The sequence below is a fragment of the Cherax quadricarinatus genome, chromosome 40, assembly GCF_038502225.1.
Source record: "Cherax quadricarinatus isolate ZL_2023a chromosome 40, ASM3850222v1, whole genome shotgun sequence".
Lineage (NCBI taxonomy): Eukaryota > Metazoa > Arthropoda > Malacostraca > Decapoda > Parastacidae > Cherax > Cherax quadricarinatus.
This window is the reverse complement of record NC_091331.1, coordinates 32,936,034-32,955,972: the sequence shown is the minus strand read 5'-3', so window position 1 is coordinate 32,955,972 and position 19,939 is coordinate 32,936,034. Positions and strand designations below refer to the sequence as shown.

Below are 19,939 nucleotides of genomic sequence, written 5' to 3'. Positions count from 1 at the left end.
CATGGTCACACTTGTTAAAGGCTTTTGCAAGTCTGTGTATACTACATCTGCGTTTTGTCTTCTAGAGCATCCTGGACCTTGTCATAGTGGTCCAGTAGTTGGGACAGACAGGCACGACCTGCTGTAAACCCATGCTACTCTGGGTTAACTGATGGGTATCTAGATGGGTGGCGATCTTGCTTCTGAGAACCCTTTCAAAGATTTTTATGATATGGGACGTTAGCGCTATCGGTCTGTAGTTTTTTGCTATTGCTTCACTGCCCCCTTTGTGGAGTGGGGCGATGTCTGTTGTTTTTAGAAACTGTGGGACGTCCCCTGTGTCCATGCTCCCTCTCCATAGGATGTTAAAAACACATGATAGGGGTTTCTTGCGGTTCTTGGTGAACACCGAGTTCCATGAGTCTGTGCCTGGGGCAGAGTGCATCGGCATATCATTTATCGCCTTTTCGAAGTCATTTGGCGTCACGATAATATCAAATAGGTTCGAGTCTACGAAATTCTGTTTCTCTCATAAAAATTCATTTAGGTCTTCGACTCTCAGTCTGGTTAGCGGCTCCCTAAAAAAACGAGTCATACTGGGACTTCAGTAGCTCACTCATATCATTCCTATCTTCTGTGTAGGACCCATCCCGTTTAAGTAGGTGCCCAATGCTGGATGTTGTTCATGACTGATTTGCCATAAGAAAAGAAATATTTTGGGTTTCTTTCAATTTCATTTATGGCTTTTAGTTCTTCCCGCGTTTCTTGACCTTTATAATAATAATAATAATAATAATAATAATAATAATAATAATAATAATAATAATAATAATAATATCATTATTTACTACAAGTACATGTACAAGGTATACAGGCCTAGCTGACATCAGTGACATACTACTATATAGAAAGCCGCTTATTATGCTCAGCATTTCGGGTAAATTAGGTCAGTGCCCCAGGATGCGACTCACACCAGTCGACTAACACCCAGGTACCCATTTTACTGATGGGTGAACATAGGCAACAGGTGTAAGGAAACACGTGCAGTGTTTCTACCCTGGCAGGGAATCGAACCCTAACCCTTGCCGTGTGAAGCGAGAGCCAGTGTCAAAGACAAGTCGACAGAGTAGACTTTCATTACAAACAAAGCTTACGCTCATTAGAAATTTATCACGTTTCAAGTATCTAGCACAAAAATCTAAAGGACCTAGGATCAATTCTGGGAGAGTAGGAACGCGTGGGCAAGTTTTATTATAGCATTTGCTGCTCCACTCTTCATTTAGCGGTAGACTGAGTAAGGCCTAAATGAAAACTTATTATATAGTAAATACACAGAGGTGCGCATCTCCAGGTGCATTCATACTGAAAGCTTACTTTTAACACTATTTTTGGGTTTTAGTACTCTTGACAGCTGGTGTACATGTGACCTGCAGCATTAAAACTTAGTCAGCGGACTTAAAACCAATATAAAAAAACAACCACTTAGCAGTAGATGTTAGTCGACTATTTTGGGCTACATCTTTGAGAAGAGGAGTCAAGGTTCCAAAAAGACTTAATGCACACTGGTTTGCATACTTGTGTTGTTAACTCATCGGGGATGTTAATATGAATAACGTCATAGTTTCGCATTAAATCAATTTTCCAAGTTTCGGCAGTGTCACTAGATGTTTAAAGATCCATTTTCTATAACTGAGAAGATGCTTAAAAGAGAATGTGTTTAATGGATAACTGGAGTAAACTGGTAGCTGCACTCAAATTGAAACTTTGTTAACATTTGTTCAAATTTGTAATCGGGAGAGGGTCAGCCATCCAGAAAAATCAGTGTGACATCGAGGATTGTCTGTCTTATTTCCATTGGGGTTCTTTAATCTTGTCGCCCAGGATGCGACCCACACCCAGGTACCTACTTACTGCTTGGTGAACAGAAACCAATGTTTTCACCCGTGCTTGATGTTGAACCACGTGCATGTGAGGACAGTGTTGCCAACCAAGCCACGGGACACAGTACCGTTAAATACCTTGGTCATAATATGGTATATATTTATGTGTAAAAAAGCAAAATAAGTGCTAAGCTCAGGCATTCTATTATATAGAACGATTTAAAAGCTGCGGCATTAGGTCACGTTTTAGGTGTTCATCACGAACATCATATCATAAGGTCCTGTTATTTAACGTTATCATACCAGAAGGACATAATGGAGATTTTGACTTTTGTTTGTGATTAGCAAACATATTTTCTAACGGTTTTAGCAATTTTTTTTTTTTATCAGTACAACACTCTTAATTTTTCAAGTAGCAGTTCTTCCTGGACGAATTTTGAACTAATATCTTGAGTTGGATTGTTCACTAGTGGCATTCTCCAATATTTCTAAGTTTTTTTCTGAAATCTTCACATCAATGGCTTTACCTTTTCCAACCAACTTAGTTTTTAGCAAACTTAACAGATTTATACGTCAACTTTATGTGTGTGAAAAAGACATCGTAAATTTATTTCTGAAGCTCATAATTATATTTTGTCATATTTCTGTCGAATATCACCATTTTTGTCATAACCCTAGTTACACAAAACTAAACTGACTCACGAAATCGTAATGACACGATTGCAAACAAGCCATACCCCGGCTGGGATTGAACCCGCGGTCAGAGAGTCTCAAAACTCCAGCCCGTCGCGTTAGCCACTAGACCAGCTCTTTTACACAATTCTTTAGTACAACGTATGTGCACTTTGCGTGGCTTGATGAAAATGCGCTTATCTTCAGGAGGCTAGAATGTTAATCACTCGATTCTTACCCTGTTTTTGCAAAGTTTGTCCACAAGGTAGTAATGATGTTCCGCAGTTTGAGGTCTTCCTTACGTTCTAGCGGAGTCCACAGAGGTCCGCCAGAGAACAGGTAGAAGAGGTCATCCATGTGAGTCACCCCTGGCAAGAAAGCAAACTCGGTGAATTCATACTCTTTAACATCACAGCCTAACTTAATTTTTATTCTAATTGAGTTACAACCACAATCATCACCACCACCTGTAACTAGCATATATGACGCATGGCAGTTTATCACAGCAAAAGTATGCAAATACTTTCAAACCTTCATAAGGCACTATAACCGTAAAAGTAATAACCATTTGAAGTCAAGGACGATTTCGATATTGGAGAATGCTATACAAGCTAAATCAATGAGGTATTCATGTTGCGCCTGTGAGAATGGTCAGTGTAGTGTATACTTTCAATGAGTCGTCATCCTAGAGTCAAATCGCAGTTGGTATTATCTTCTAACACCCTGCAACCCTGAGTGATATAACCAGACAACTGAATTTTGGGGGTTGCAGAGGTCGAGACTTGGTTTCTGATCCTACTTCCAAAACAGGTCGTTAGCGGATTCACTTTGTCCTAGCTTGGTGAAACCCATCATTCTGAGTTTTAAAGCTATGCATAGATCCTGCACTAACCACTTCATTTTCCAGGCCATTCCACTTCTTGAATATCCTGGAGCTGAAGAAATGCTTCCTGACATCTTTGTAACTTACCTTAATTTTTAACTTCCATCTTTAAGTACCTATTTTCAACTTTTCAAACATCCTGTTATATGCACCGAAAACATATATAGTTATTCGGCATGTTCTAAGTCAGCCACCATTCCTACAGTCATCTTTGCAAGCTGTAAGCATGGTAACTCACGCTAGTTAGTGGTTGTATGGAAACTAGATTCTCTGGTTTACATTAAGTGTGCTGAGGGAAAACCTGGGAGGGACGGGGAGAAAGATGATTTGATTATTTTTTCTAGGCAATTAATCTGTCCAACTGGACATGTTCAGAGAGAATAAAAAGCACAACACCGTGGCTGGAACAATGCACAAATAACCAGGACATCGGAGAATGAAACTTATGACGACGTTTCAGTCCGATTTAGACCATTAACTACTCGCACATATGCGCGAAGGGAAGGGAGCCAGTAAATTTTAAGTTGGCACTATTACTACTACAACTGCTGCTGCTGCCGCTATTACTATTACTACTACTACTGCTATTACTGTACTACTACTATTACCACTACCTATACCAATATTTCTACGATTATACTACTTCCTCCTCTCATTCTCCCGGCTCTGCTCCCCCTCTCGTATATATTCTGGCTACCTCCCCTCCGTGTTTCTATGTGACTGATTAATGATTAAAGTCGGACCGAAACGCCGTCAGAATTTTCATCCTCTTTTGCGCTTTTTTTATATACTCTCAGTCAGCTGGTGCACATCTAATTATAACTTTTGTGTGTGTGTGTGATAGTTCACATTCTCTGTTTCTTATTAAGATGGATTGTGTTGAAATACTTGAACTTTTATCAATATTGTACATTGCGATTTGGTAGAGGAATAAGGCATACACTCGGTCATATTAGTTATAACTAAAGTCTAACTTCTTTTCTTACTGAGCGATAATTTTAACAGTTACTGCCCATTACTTATTGCTTGATGAGTTTCTCCATTGTTGAAGTACAAGTGGTAATTCCACCGGTGAGACCTTCAATGCTTTTGGGAGCGTCTAAAAGATACACGTTGACAGCTGAGGAACTTTGTGATTTCATATGCAACAGATTTTTTTTTTTTTTAACAATTGCGACTCATTCTACTTGGATGGCTGACGAGGTGCAAGGTACTCGTGATAGCCCCAGTTCCCGTGATCATTCTTCAGTAGAAAAGGCAGGTAGGACTGTAGGAGCTGGGCACATAATGAATATGGTGAATAATTTAACTTATAAAATTCTGCGATATTGGTACCACACTTTCCTGAAAACAAGTCTGTGAATTTTTTCAGGCTCGAGTCATACTGTGACCAAAAGAATTTGTTCATGCTCACGTTCATGCAGCGTTACAGTAAAGCATAACAGTACTCAGCTTGCATGTTTGATGACGATTAATTAAATTATAATGTAGTCAAAATGCTTGTGTTGGGGGACTAACTAGTGTATACCGGCTAAGTACCTGTGATAGTTTAAACTAGCTAAACGCCATCATGGCAGACTATCGTTTAGATAGCCCGTGAAAAAATTGCTTCATTAAACGATGTACATTTTACTGGTCAGAATTTTTAGTGACCTGTTCCGGTTAGTATTGGTGGGTAACTTTTTTGAATAAAGCAGCTCAAACGAAAATACTCAGATAACAGATTATCAGAGAAACATTTTTGATGTTTCTAATGTTAGAGGCAATCACAAATGTTACATTACTACATGGAATAACCATGTATGGGAATTAAAGATAATTAGGTAACACTGTAACAAATTTTATCAATCTTTTGTAGTCAGTTTCAAACATTAAAACCAGTCACTTGGTGAAGATGGTAGACACTGAAACAAAGGGAAACAAATAAAACGAAAACCTACTGGATATATCAGATTACAGAACAAGGCGCGTTATTCTAGATTTGTTGCGCTAGATGTAAAAGTAACTCCAAGGTCAGCTGCCTGTGGAGTAACTCCAAGGTCAAGTTCCTGTGGAGTAACTCAACAGCTACCTCAGGTCATGAATCAACCTCTTCCTCTGACCAAGAGTTTCCCTGCCACCTGTATATAATGTTTAATGAATGTCTACAAGGCAGTGTCCAATATGGATAACTTCATAGCTTCTAGACAAAAACTACAACACCTGTGACATACCCGTGACCTGGCCAGAAGTTTGCCTTAAGGCCGGGACCTCAATCAAGCTATTGTTGTCAGCAGCTCATAGGTACACACAGATATCACAACCTGCCCGACAGGTTTCAGTAACATACTCACAGTTGTGACCAATATCAAGGGAGAAAATGTCTGCGGCGGATCGTTGTCCGCGGTGCATCAGCTCATATCTGAAGGTCTTCTTCTCCTTCTTGGCCACATTCTTGGCGTGGAGGCTTGAGGTGAGGTCGTGACACACGCTGAAGAAACGATCACTATACATCTGCCGAAAGCATAACACATAACATTACAGCCACACAACATATCATGTAGGTTAGAGTTCCCAAACATGAGAGAAGCAGTAAAGAAGCTTCATTAGTAGTAATAAACCTTCATTCCTTATTACGTTCTATGAATGATGTAGAAAATAAATCATCATTAATGTTAAGCAATAAATCGTATTGTAAAGATTCAAATATGCAATATATCCTAACAAATTATTTTCATGTTTTGTATTGTAGGAGAAATAATTTATTAGCACAAGTTCATCTATGTTAATGATGATCAATTATGGGAGTAATGTATAATTAATTCATTTATTAAAGCAGAAGTTTTACCAGTTACAGATACCCATGGGTGGTATTTGATAGTTTCCAACGTGAGATTGAATCCTGCTGGCTGCGGGTGAGAAATCATGAAACGCTTAGGTCACTAATTTTTCACAGTGGGTGTTCTGTATATTGCAATAACACCTGTTTACCGTGATCTTATTGCATATAAATATAAATAATATATATATATATATATATATATATATATATATATATATATATATATATATATATATATATATATATATATATATATATATATATATATATATATATATATATATATATATATATATATATATATATATATATATATATTTATATTTAAACAAAAATGTAGGGAAGTACCACCTCTATAGCTGGACTGGGGACCCTCATCCTCAGAGAAGACAATAAACGTACCTCAGGGAAAAGTCAAGGTTCTCCCTGGAGCTGTTTGAATATTTTCTTCTCCTACGAACAAGTGGTTTTTAAGTTAATAACTGCACTGGTCCAGCCTCTAACCCTCTTACACGTCACCCGGGCAGCCTGTTTAAACTCGAGACGCCCTAATCCACTGGACAACCAATCTCACATACAACAGGCGTCTAGTAGCACTAGGAGTCACTTCTGTTGCGGAGACATTCGTGGCTGTGGCAGTCTAAGGATTAATTTCCTTCTCTCGTTTGGAATACCAGTTACACTAGCAGTTTACATATTAGTGCATCCACGAATAAGTGGATCCACTAAATAACAACTTCACTGGCCGAGCCTCGAACCCTCGAGCTTTAACACGCCACCTGAGCAGCCTGTTCGAGAGTGGTACGCTCAGACAAATTTCATGCTCCTCCCCAATGGGAGCAGTACACAAGTCTGACAAGGGTGCCAGCTTAGCGCTTTTCGCGCTGGATTTAGTGCGTTTCGATTTTTCTAGCGGGAGGTTTTCCTAAACTGCGCTGACGCGCTTTTTAGTTTTTTGTTGACCTTGAGTAAAATCTAGCCCGTTTTCGCCATCTATTTTTTAACCTAGCTAAGTATATATGTAATAAGCAAAAGCCTTTCTGAAGTTCTAGTTAGACAGGTCCAGATTACGTTCAGTCATAACTCACCTGACGTGAGTGATAGTGCGAACCTATGGCTGAAAGTGTGAAACATCCCTCACTCCAGTTGGGCTTTTGTCTAGATCGCCGCTTGTGTTATCGTTATCCTTACTATTATTGTTACTTTATTTGCTCTAACTATTCATTATGAACAAGAAATATACTCAGCATTTTAGAGACCAGTGACTCCAGATACGATGACAGAAGAAACGAAAACTTTAGAACCATTCAGTGCACAAAAACAATGCTTTAATCTGAAACTCAGTGATGATGTAAGAAGAACAAAGGGAAATATGTCTTTGTTCATTACTGAACGTCGTTCATTACAAGTAGTTGACCACTTTAGTGAACTCTGCAAAGAACCTTTTTTTTCTGGCAGTTCTTGATGTAAAAGATCAGGACGACAAAACATTGTGCAGTTGTTTACAATGAACTTGCACAATAATTTTAGTGATGACTTGAAAGCTGATATTGGAAATAGTAAATTCAACTTATTAATAGATGAAAGAAATGGAATTTTTGTAACTAAAGTATTAAGTATAACTATTAGGTATTATTCTGAGATAAAGAAACAGATTGTGGTTACTTATTTAGAGCTAACTGAAGTGTTTGACTGTAGTGCTGATGCAATAAGCGAGGCTTCAAAGGAATACTTGGAAAATAATGAACTTAAGTTACAAAAACCTTTTGTTCTAGGCATTGACAATGTTTCTGTTACGACCTGTGTCAAGAGTGTTACAGTAACCTATTGTTCTAGGCACTGATAATGCTCCTGTTACGACCTGTGTCAAGAGTGTTACAGTAACCTATTGTTCTAGGCACTGATAATGCTCCTGTTACGACCTGTGTCAAGAGTGTTACAGTAACTTATTGTTCTAGGCACTTATAATGCTCCTGTTACGACCTGTGTCAAGAGTGTTACAGTAACCTATTGTTCTAGGCACTGATAATGCTCCTGTTACGACCTGTATCAAGTGTGTTACAGTAACCTATTGTTCTAGGCACTGATAATGCTCCTGTTACGACCTGTGTCAACAGTGTTACAGTAACCTATTGTTCTAGGCACTGATAATGCTTCTATTACGACCTGTGTCAAAAGTTTGAGAGCTGTTTTGATTATTTAATATGCACTGAGAAGGCATGGTAAATTCTGCTATTACAAACTACCAAATGAAGTAGTGCGAATAAAAGACTCCATATATGCATATCAACCTCGTCTTTCTTAACATTCACAACAAGAAATAGCTACATACGTTGAGGAAGAAATGGTTGACTGGGATTTAACAAATCTAGAATAATCTCTACATACTAGTGAATGAGAGCAATGCATGATGTGTTATTTTTGCAAAGAATAATGTCAGAGCGTTTTTAAGCATTTTTTTTAGCTGGTTTTAGGCAAAATTTCATTTGGCAACTCTGAGTCAGTTCAATGCAACCCCGGATACAGGTAATTTTTAATTTAAGCTAAGAGCAATACTGCGACTCGCCCAGATGCAGTCTCGTGTTCATCTACGTGTGATTTTTTTTTTCATTTTAAGTAATTTCTTTTGGGAAAAAATATGTATATTGAGCATATTGTATGTTGTTGAGAAAATGTAACATTTGTAGTTCCCTTCATTACTGTGTGCACAATTTTCGTCAAAAGGATCACGAATCAGATGACTCCCGGTCAGTGCTAGAGAGATGTTCTCCAAGTCATTATAATCTGCTGAACGAGAACCTCGAACCTTAAATTCATTATCCTACATGTGATATTCTCAAATAATAATATATATAATATATATAATACATTTGTGATCATTTGTGCCAAGCACCTCCGTGTTTCCGAGATTATTTAAAGTCTCCTTTTCCAAAACCAATTCTGGCAAGTCACTCCTTGGTTATGTTACAACCTGCTTAATAAAGCAACAAAAAAAAGCTCTGAACTGGTTCCAGGAAGTGGCTGGAATCTAAATTGATAGTAAAAAATTTCAGTCACTTCACGTATAATAAAAATACTCTAAAATTTCATCATCGTGTCGTGAAGCCTTTATTATTTCATTTAACGTTTTCTCCTTTGTTCTTGTTGCAAATTAAAACCTGTAAAGTAAAAGGACACAAGTGCAACTAATGTGACATTCTATTGTGGCAACGTTTCGCTCTCCAGGAGTTTTGTCAAGCCGATGGTCAATAAAATGTCACATTAGTTGCACATGTGTCCTTTTACTTTACATATTATCGGTAATTCTACCAACATTATTACAAGTTTAAACCTGTTTTTAGTTTACGCATTAAGAGCTGTTATCCTACCTGAGCTCATTTCAATGCCTCTCTCCCCCCTCCCCCAGGATACGACCCACAACAATCGACTAACACCCAGGTACCTACATACTGCTAGGTGAACAATATAAACCCCCGTATGCCTCATTTATTGAAATAACATTTAGTGTTGATTTCAAATGCAACCTTCCTCAATTCATTTATCTTATTTCTATATCATCTCCCTATTTATCTTTGTCTTTCCACTATTTCAGCTGTTATTTTCTTTATACAATGATGCTGATCTGGTTTCTTTCCCAGTACCTTTCATAAAATTACTCCCTTGAAATCTTGTGATTTCTAAAATCGGTAGTATGACATCCTTCATAATTTATACTGCCTAAGTCTATAGTTACATAAACCCATTGTCTTCCACAAACATCTATATTTTAAACTATTTCTAGTGGAACAAGTGATACTGCAATATCCTTTCAGTGTTTGTCCAGCCAGCAATCATTACCAACTGCCCTGGACACTCACTCTCCAACCCCACCTCCCCCCTCCCCCTCCCCCTCCCCCTCCCCCTCCCCGTCCCCGTCCCCGTCCCCGTCCCCCTCCCCCTCCCCCTCCTCCCTCCCAAGTAAAATGACATGCATGACAGGGAAAGATGTCTGAGAACAGATACTCGAGAAATCACTGGAGAACTAAATTACATTTTTTTTGGTAAGACTAACGAGCAAGTTTGAAGATAACATAAAGACCATTTTTTTTGTAAAGAAACCTATATATCTTAATCTCTCCAGTAAAACTGGCAAACAGTTTTTACAGAAAAAAAAAATTGAACCTTCCACTAAATATGATCTAGGAAATAAGCAAATTTTCTGTGAGTACACTTCGTAAGTGCTGCAAGTTTGAAGCTAATCAGAAAAGACATTCTGCAATTATGATGTGAAAATCTAAAAACGAACACTAGTTTTAATTTTTCAACAACCTAAACCTACGATGCACTTGCCTTTTAGTTTGATTCATCAGTGTTGCAAATTTTATGCTATAAAGAGCAGTTACTCCTCAGAAAATAGACAAAGCTTTATTTCTATCAGATAGGCACTCATACAACTTACTAATACTGCAAAACTTACTTTGCGCAAACTGGCACCTACAGAGACCAAGAACATTTTTAACCATCTAATTATGATACACCGGTGATAGAAGTTTGATTTCGATCAGAAGAGGTGTTGATAAGTTGTCACATTAAAATCTTAAAGGAAGGAATAAAATAATCCAACAACATTAGTAACTTATTTCAGGGTCACCTAAATACTCGAATTTCCTCCCACACACCCGCCCTCCTATGTGGACCAATTTCCTCCCACACACCCGCCCTCCAATATGGACCAATTTCCTCCCACACACCCGCCCTCCTATAAGGACGAATTTCCTCCCACACACCCGCCCTCCAGTATGGACCAATTTCCTCCCACACACCTGCCCTCCTATAAGAACGAATTTCCTCCCACACACCCTCCTATAAGGACGAATTTCCTCCCACACACCCGCCCTCCTATATGGACCAATTTCCTCCCACACACTCGCTCTTCTATAAGGACTAATTTGCTCCCACACACTCGCCCTTCTATAAGGACTAATTTCCTCCCACACACTCGCCCTTCTATAAGGACTAATTTCCTCCCACACACTCGCCCTTCTATAAGGACTAATTTCCTCCCACACACTCGCCCTTCTATAAGGACTAATTTCCTCCCACACACTCGCCCTTCTATAAGGACTAATTTCCTCCCACACACTCGCCCTCCTATATGGACTAACTTCTTCCCACACACCCGCCCTCCTATGTGGACCAATTTCCTCCCACACACTCTCCCTCCTATAAGGACGAATTTCCTCCCACACACTCGCTCTCCTATAAGCAAGACTATGCTGTCCATTTTAGCATTTTTAAAGATACACCAAATTGCCTTTATTCCCTCATCAGTTCCTTCTGTTCTCTACTTCATGTTTCTAATAGGTGTTCAAACCTTTCTCTGATTATTATTTAATTCATTGTCACTTAACTAGAACAAACGAAACAATTTCTCTTTGTACTCCACTTTTACCTTATACTTTTCAGTAGCTACACAAATATTTCTGACTCCATGTATCTAATACTCGCTTTGGCGTAGAGATAACTTTGAAAAAGGAAATCCTAAGATGTGGACAATTTAGCGGGTTACACTCAGCTATCTGATGATAATAGGTGTGATACCTGTGTAATGTTCAACTGTGTGATGCTACCCTGCATGGTACTTTTCTGTTTTACGTTCACCTGTGTGATGTTCCCATGTGTGGTGCTTACCTGCGTGTTACTCACCTGTTTCACACCAGTGCGCCGCTCACCTGTCTCACACTAGTGTAGCGCTCACCTGTGTCACGCTCACTAGTATGGCGATCATCTGTGTAACATTCTCCTATATGACTTACCTGTGTGACTCTGTCTGCGTGCTCTATGTCCAAATGCACGCCTCCCAGGTAGTGATCAAAGATCTTCACCGTCTGGTTCAAAGGAGCGATATCACCTTCAGTGAACTCTAAGGATAACGGCCCCTTATTTGGGAAGTCATATTTAAGGGATGAACGAAGAGCTTCGTTGGCGAACATAGCTGGTGTGAAAAATAAACGAGACATAAAAATCACATTACAAAGCCAAAAAGTTATATAAATATGTCATCTAACTTGATGTATTCAAATAATAAATATATTTAACTAAGGTATATTTAACTAAAATCTTTATAATCTAAAGTCTAGACTGTGTTCCCCGAGAGACGCACTTTAATATCTACCACAATTAGGTAATGCTATGAATGGATTGATTTGTTTTTGTAGATATCTAATATTAACATAAGGATACCTAAAGTAACTACCATAATTTGCTCTCGTCTTACTAAGTTTCACTGCAATAATTTGATAACTCATCTCTTGATAAACTTTACACTTTCACTGCTGGTGTATCACAGTATGGGTCGCAGTATTATTGAGCTGTGCATGTGTAAGGCTGCCAATTTTAAACAGGAAAAGAACTGAACAATTTCTATATAACTTGGAATTCATCTCCTGTTCAACTTGAAGCCTCGAATGCTGGTGTTTTCTACGTAAAGGATTTTTTTTTATATAAGCGAACTTAAATATTAGGGATTATTGTATTCTGTGTACTAGCTAGAGTATGTCACTTGTGTCTAGCTTTACTTTGCAGCACTGGTATAGTTTCTCAGTGGAAGGTTTGCACTGCTATTGCATTGTCATTGCAGATTTGGCCATTTTATGTATAAAATAGTGTGAAGTTTTCATTCTCGCTAAATCTCGTTAAAGAAATTTCAGTTTATCTTTTCCGAACGGCGACAATATTATTAATTCTGATTCATTTTAGAGCCAGAGTAGTAACTATTAAGTTTCGTTTGCATGAGGCAGATTTGTTGATATAGTAAAATATTACAAAAACAGCAACTTGGAACCGTTGTAACCTGTGCCATAACTGAAGAATGATTCATCTGATCGACTTCAAAATTTTACCACTGGTTTAGTTTCATGAACACTAGAATCACGATTCCACTGAGTGACATAAGTTCTAATTTGCCATTCGTAGCAGTAAACAGTTATAGTTATTTCTACTGAGTAACTAAAAAAAATGCTTCTTCTAACTGGCTTCAGAATATTACTATTAATGCACAACTAACCCTTACATAGGACAGAGGAGCTTATGACGACGTCTTGGTCCGACTTGAACCATTTACAAGTCACTAGTGTGACTTGTAAATGTCACATTTACATGTCACATAGTGACTTGTAAATGTCATTTACAAGCCACACTAGTGACTTGTAAATATCACATTTACAAGTCACACTATTTGCTTGTAAATGGTTCATCATTACTCGCTATAAATTCTACAAGAAGGATGATATCCAACAACTTTTGTCCAAGTTGGGGAAAATTTAAAATATTTCTATATTAGTTAAATACTTGGAATCTTTAGACTCAGATTATTTAGTATAGATCGCTTTTCGGTCGGTTTCAAGTAAATATCATTGGTAGAAGTTATTAAAACAGCTGGTCACTCACTCCTAGCTGCGTAAATTCAAATTTGTCAATTTTATCTAGAATTTTTTTCTCTAAATCCTAATGTGTCTTAATAGGTACTGATATGCCATTTACTTTATTTGATCAAATGGGATTTTATTTTTTCAGAATTTAATATCAAACGTTTTTCATACAGAGAATCTTAAACAGAAAATAAAGTGGAGAAAATCCTCCTCCGTTTCATGGCGTTGTTAATGTTAACGAAAGGAAACTTTCTTATTTGTTGGAACATTCTCAGTAACATTTTCGCTTACATTCTCTCAAATTTTAATTTATTACTCATGAACGCCTTGGTCGATCAGCTTCAGATTTTCAACGCTTGAGTAATGTATCTTGGGCGAGTTTCAGGTGACTATTTGTATTCGTGGGTGCCATATTAACAATGCTACATAGACCGCTTTCAATTTTTTCCCATGTGGTAAGTGGAGACAATCTTCTCTGATCGGCTTCAAAATTTCAAGACGCGTGTATCTTACGTTAAGGAAGGTCTGTGGTATATTTAATGGAGTAAGATGTCATTTAGTCACTTTTATTCTCGAAATGGTATAATAAGGAACGTGTACATAATCTATCTGGGTAGAATTTGCAAAGGGATATGACAAATTTATTTAAATCGTGGACTACCATACCCCAAACTTCGATAGAAACAAAGGGAAACTATTTGCAGGGAAACTGTTAAAACTTCAAGTCACAATAACGTAATAATTATAGATTTTAATTTCAACCAAATTAACTGGGGTTCCTTGACTGGGAATCTATGAGAGAAACGACGCAAGACTGGTTGGTTCTGTCACAGTTCGTGAGAGAACCAACGACAGGAAAAAAACAGCTGCTTCATTTACGTCTGGCAAACAATGAAACCCTGGTTAATACTCTGGAGATTGTAGAGGAACTTGGCACGAGCGATCACATTTAACAATGAATGGAAGTAGATTAGTAAAGATAATTCGGTAAGAATTCCAGATTTTTGCTCGGCAGATTACAATGGGCTTTGAGAACACCAATCATGTGTGGACTGGGGTAGCGATGAGAACTTTCAATATGACTGTTTTCTGAACATTTAACACGCTGCCCGAAGAATATTTATTCCATAAAGAAAAATAAGATCAAATACAAATTGTCCGAAATGGACGACCAGGAGGCTCAAGAATCTTTTAGGAGAGAAGAACGGAATTTATTTGGAGGTTAGAAAAGGGATAAGAAAAACTAAAGGAGACAATAAAATTGAAGCTGCTAAGCATTCAAAAATTATTCTGAAAGTTTTTTTTTTTTCAAATATTTTAGAATACAAAAGTTACAGAAAAGTTAAGTCCACTTAAAACTAACCATGAAGAGCTCAGAGACTGCAAGATATGTGTACCGATTTTTACAATTATTTCTTGTCTTTACTCAAGAAGACACAAACGATATCCCAGTAATTAGTTATTACAATGTGCCTCAGGAAAATAATTATAAATATACAGTTACTTGGAATATGGCAATGAAACAGGTTGGCCGATTGAAGCCGAGTAAGTCCCCTGGCCTCGATAAAAAACAAAAATCGTGGGTTCAAGTGTGCAAGATGGATCTTCGTGAATCACGATTTAAACACGTGTTGTGTATGAGATGAGGAAAATGTGAAAGCAGGGGATAGATCATTACCATCAAATTACCACCCAATAAGTCTGACCTTAATTATATTTGATATATGATGCCACCATGAAAAACAATTTAATGATATTCAACATAAAATCACGAGTAGCAGTTCCTGCCTGACTAGTTTTCTAACTTTCTTAAGTAAAGCATTTGAGGCAGCTGATAGTGATAACGAATACAATATAATTCATTTTGTTTTCAGCAAAGCTTTGATAGAGTACCACACAAAAGACTTAAATTTAGAAAGTAGTAGCTCATGGTACTGGGAAAAAAATCTTGTCCTGAATTAAGTCCTGACCAATAGGATCCAGACAACCTGCATAAATGTCATGAAATCTGAGTGGGGATTAATTACAAGTGGTGTCCCCACAAGGGCCAACTTTATGCCCATTGTTGTTGATAATTTACTTTAATTACCTAGACGATGAAATAACAATATGAAAAAATTCGCTGACACAAAAATTTTCAGAGGAAGATTCAACTGAACTTCAGGAGGATTTAGACAAGCAAATGACGTAGTCAGAAAAGTGGTAGATGCATTTCAATGTAGATAACTGCAAAATCCTAAAGCACGAAAATGTGAACAACCCTGGCACAGGACCATTCAGAGTGTGAAAAGGACTTGGTACATATGGTAAGCAGCAACCTGAAGCCAAGACACCAGTGTCTGAGCGTGCGTATTAATGCTAACAGATTACTGGGATTTATATCAACAACTATAAGCCGTAGGAGTCCAGAGGTTATATTATATATACATCATTAATAAGGTATCGCTTAAATTCTGCATTATGTAGTACTGGTTTCCGTACTACATAATGAACTTTTTGTAAATTCTTTGGAGAACATACAAAGACAGATGAACAAATTAACCCACTGCATTAGCAATGCTTTATATGAAAATAGATTGAAAGTCCTTAACCTACATTCTCTTGTAAGACGGAGAATGAGGGAAAGCATGACTGAAGTAAGTGAAAGACGGGCATAAATAAAGGTGATAAAGGTTCTGATGATATCATTTCAAGAAAGAATTCGGAATAATGAATTCGAATTGCATAAGTTTAGGTTTGGAAAGGATGTAGAAAAGAACTGAGTGAGAGTGTCTGTCTAGTAGGGTCAATAAAGTTAATAAGTGAAGCTTCAAAAATAGGTTGCATAAATTCATGAGTGAGAGGGGATGCTTGTGAGAGGTGATGCTTGTGAGAGGCGATGCTTGTGAGAGGGGATGCTTGTGAGAGGCGATGCTTGTGAGAGGGGATGCTTGTGAGAGGCGATGCTTGTGAGAGGCGATGCTTGTGAGAGGCGATGCTTGTGAGAGGCGATGCTTGTGAGAGGGGATGCTTGTGAGAGAGGATGCTTGTGAGAGAGGATGCTTGTGAGAGGGGATGCTTGTGAGAGGGGATGCTTGTGAGAGGGGATGCTTGTGAGAGGCGATGCTTGTGAGAGGCGATGCTTGTGAGAGGGGATGCTTGTGAGAGGGGATGCTTGTGAGAGGGGATGCTTGTGAGAGGGGATGCTTGTGAGAGGGGATGCTTGTGAGAGGCGATGCTTGTGAGAGGGGATGCTTGTGAGAGGGGATGCTTGTGAGGCGATGCTTGTGAGAGGCGATGCTTGTGAGAGGGGATGCTTGTGAGAGGCGATGCTTGTGAGAGGGGATGCTTGTGAGGGGATGCTTGTGAGAGGGGATGCTTGTGAGAGGGGATGCTTGTGAGAGGGGATGCTTGTGAGAGGGGATGCTTGTGAGAGGCGATGCTTGTGAGAGGCGATGCTTGTGAGAGGGGATGCTTGTGAGAGGGGATGCTTGTGAGAGGCGATGCTTGTGAGAGGCGATGCTTGTGAGAGGGGATGCTTGTGAGAGGGGATGCTTGTGAGAGGGGATGCTTGTGAGAGGCGATGCTTGTGAGAGGGGATGCTTGTGAGAGGGGAAGCTTGTGAGAGGGGAAGCTTGTGAGAGGGGAAGCTAGAGAGAGGGGACGCTTGTGAGAGGGGATGCTTGTGAGAGGGGATGCTTGTGAGAGGGGATGCTTGTGAGAGGGGATGCTTGTGAGAGGGGATGCTTGTGAGAGGGGATGCTTGTGAGAGGGGATGCTTGTGAGAGGGGATGCTTGTGAGGGGATGCTTGTGAGGGGATGCTTGTGAGGGGATGCTTGTGAGGGGATGCTTGTGAGGGGATGCTTGTGAGGGGATGCTTGTGAGAGGGGATGCTTGTGAGAGGGGATGCTTGTGAGAGGGGATGCTTGTGAGAGGGGATGCTTGTGAGAGGGGATGCTTGTGAGAGGGGATGCTTGTGAGAGGGGATGCTTGTGAGAGGGGATGCTTGTGAGAGGGGATGCTTGTGAGAGGGGATGCTTGTGAGAGGGGATGCTTGTGAGAGGGGATGCTTGTGAGAGGTGATGCTTGTGAGTGGACAAAAATATTTTTCTTAGAAATTTTGGGACTGAGAAGGACCAGCCTAGTATGGGCAGGTAGACTGAAAATGTATGGTGATACCGACAATACGAACATAAAGACACCTAAGCACTTTTCAAGGCATTTGTTGAGGAAACGTTTCACCACGAGAACTGCAGAAGCCACTCGTGGCACAACGTTCCCACAATGTCTTGAGAAGTTCATGTAAGTCTTGATCTATATACATGAGCCGGTAAGCTGCTTCAAGTATTCCTTAATTTATATGTTCTTATTATTTTACGTTGTGTCATTATTTTGCCCCTCACCAGGCGCTATATGACCCCTGAGATCATATAGCGCTATATGACCCCTGAGATCATATAGCGCTATATGACCCCTGAGATCATATAGCGCTATATAATAACAGGCGCTATATGACCCAAGATCATATAGCGCTATATAATCACAGGCGCTATATGACCCCTGAGATCATATAGCGCTATATAATCACAGGCGCTATATGGCCCCTGTGGACCATATAGCGCTATATGACCACAGGTGCTACATAACACCTGTGGACCATATAGCGCTATATGACCAAAGGCGCTATATGACCCCTGCGGATTTAGAGCTTTCCTCTTACTGAAACATAACTGTGAACAGCATCAATGACTTGTTCAACGTATGAAACTGATGGAACGTTGTGTGTATTAGGCTGTGTAGCCACATTGTTGTACTCTGCGGTGCACCTGGAAAATGTATCTTCTGCTCTGCTTTCAACTTTCAGTACTGACGTGTTTTTTCTCAAAGGAAACAATCTCTTGATGTTAGGTTGTGTAAATTATCATTAGATAATTTTGTTAATCAAATTAGTTTCCCTGAAACAAGTGGAAAATACGTCTACTGATCAAAAATAAGTCGGTGTTTAATTTTATTTCGTTATCCTAGTTAAACCTGTGAGCCCTCTAGACCACTGCTAAAAAAGTTATATACACAAAACTTACATAAAACTTATTTACTTATTTACTTTCTTAAAAACTTATCACTCTCACTTAGAGAAAATAATACTTTTTTTTTGTCATATTTCTGAGTGCCGCGTCTATTTTCAACCTTCCTTGCTGATGACTTGTTAATACAACTTCTGAACTGCTTCAAGTTTAATGTTCTTGTGTTTTTAGGATATTGTTCTGTTTGGTGTCTCTGAAAAGTTTGAATTATCTTCGGAAAGTTTATATCCTAATTTATCATTTTTAGTGAAGATATTTAGTTATTAGATCCATATAATGACTTGTAAATGACTGTTCCTATTCCCTTTAAATCTTCCACACCATTATTTAATTGCACTCTCAACTTATGCCACACACTGCACTATTCCAATAGCTTCCATTGAGGCATAGGGGGCTGGGGTTATTGAATATAGGGATACCTTCCTCGTATCGCCCTACGACAGACATGCATCCAGTTTTATTAATAATTTAATTACGTGAGATTCTGACATTGACACTAAAAGTAACGTCTAATTAACGTTAATGGTTTACAAAAAAAGAAGAAAACTGGAAAAAGTTAAGCACTGTGATACTTACGCAAGGTAATAAAGGCTCCTTCGTGTTGGTTGATGCCAGAGATGAGATGAACATTCTTGTGTCTACTTTCTTTCATGAGTTGCTCTGGTTCAGACGGTATGAAGTTCCCGTCCACTCGGGGTCCCAACAACAGGGGGACCATATGCCACTTCTGTAACAACAGAGGTGTTATTTTAGATACTGAACAGATTTTTGACAACAGCCATACACAATCGTCTCTTATTTTTGCTTTAGATACGAAATGAAGCTCTGAGCACTGATAAGCGTTCATTACCCTTATTCATCTCTGATAAAAGACAAGAGAGCAAAATGATAAATGAACGATTACCATTTTAAATTTATTAAGAGGATACGATCCTAAGATGATGTTACGTCGCACCCAAGGACCCCCTTCTGAAGGGTAGGGGGTTGGTGCCTTTTTGCTGGTGAGGAGGTTCTTGATCTAAACATATCCAGCTACCCTTCCTTTCTTAAATTATACACGAATTCCCCTTTACCTAACTATGGATACTTGTAATAGATTCATTGGCAAAATGATGATGATGACGATATGAACAAGCAGAAGAAGAAGAAGCAGAAGAAGAAGAAGCAGAAGAAGAAGAAGAAGCAGAAGAAGAAGAAGAAGCAGAAGAAGAAGCAGAAGAAGAAGAAGAAG

General features: G+C 38.9%; 1 protein-coding gene across 3 annotated transcripts in view; it reads right to left on the bottom strand.

The window, feature by feature from the left end:
* Window positions 1–19,939, bottom strand: part of LOC128687322 (carboxylic ester hydrolase) — a 104,226-nt gene that overhangs the window by 20,719 nt on the left and 63,568 nt on the right. For all 3 annotated transcript variants that reach the window (XM_070092808.1, XM_070092806.1, XM_070092807.1), the window contains exons 7-10: window positions 19,285–19,435; window positions 12,031–12,209; window positions 5,748–5,907; window positions 2,770–2,899 (exon numbers count right to left, since the gene is read on the bottom strand). In XM_070092808.1, the coding sequence (XP_069948909.1) occupies window positions 2,770–2,899; window positions 5,748–5,907; window positions 12,031–12,209; window positions 19,285–19,435 (620 nt within the window). The remainder of the gene's footprint in view (window positions 1–2,769; window positions 2,900–5,747; window positions 5,908–12,030; window positions 12,210–19,284; window positions 19,436–19,939) is intronic.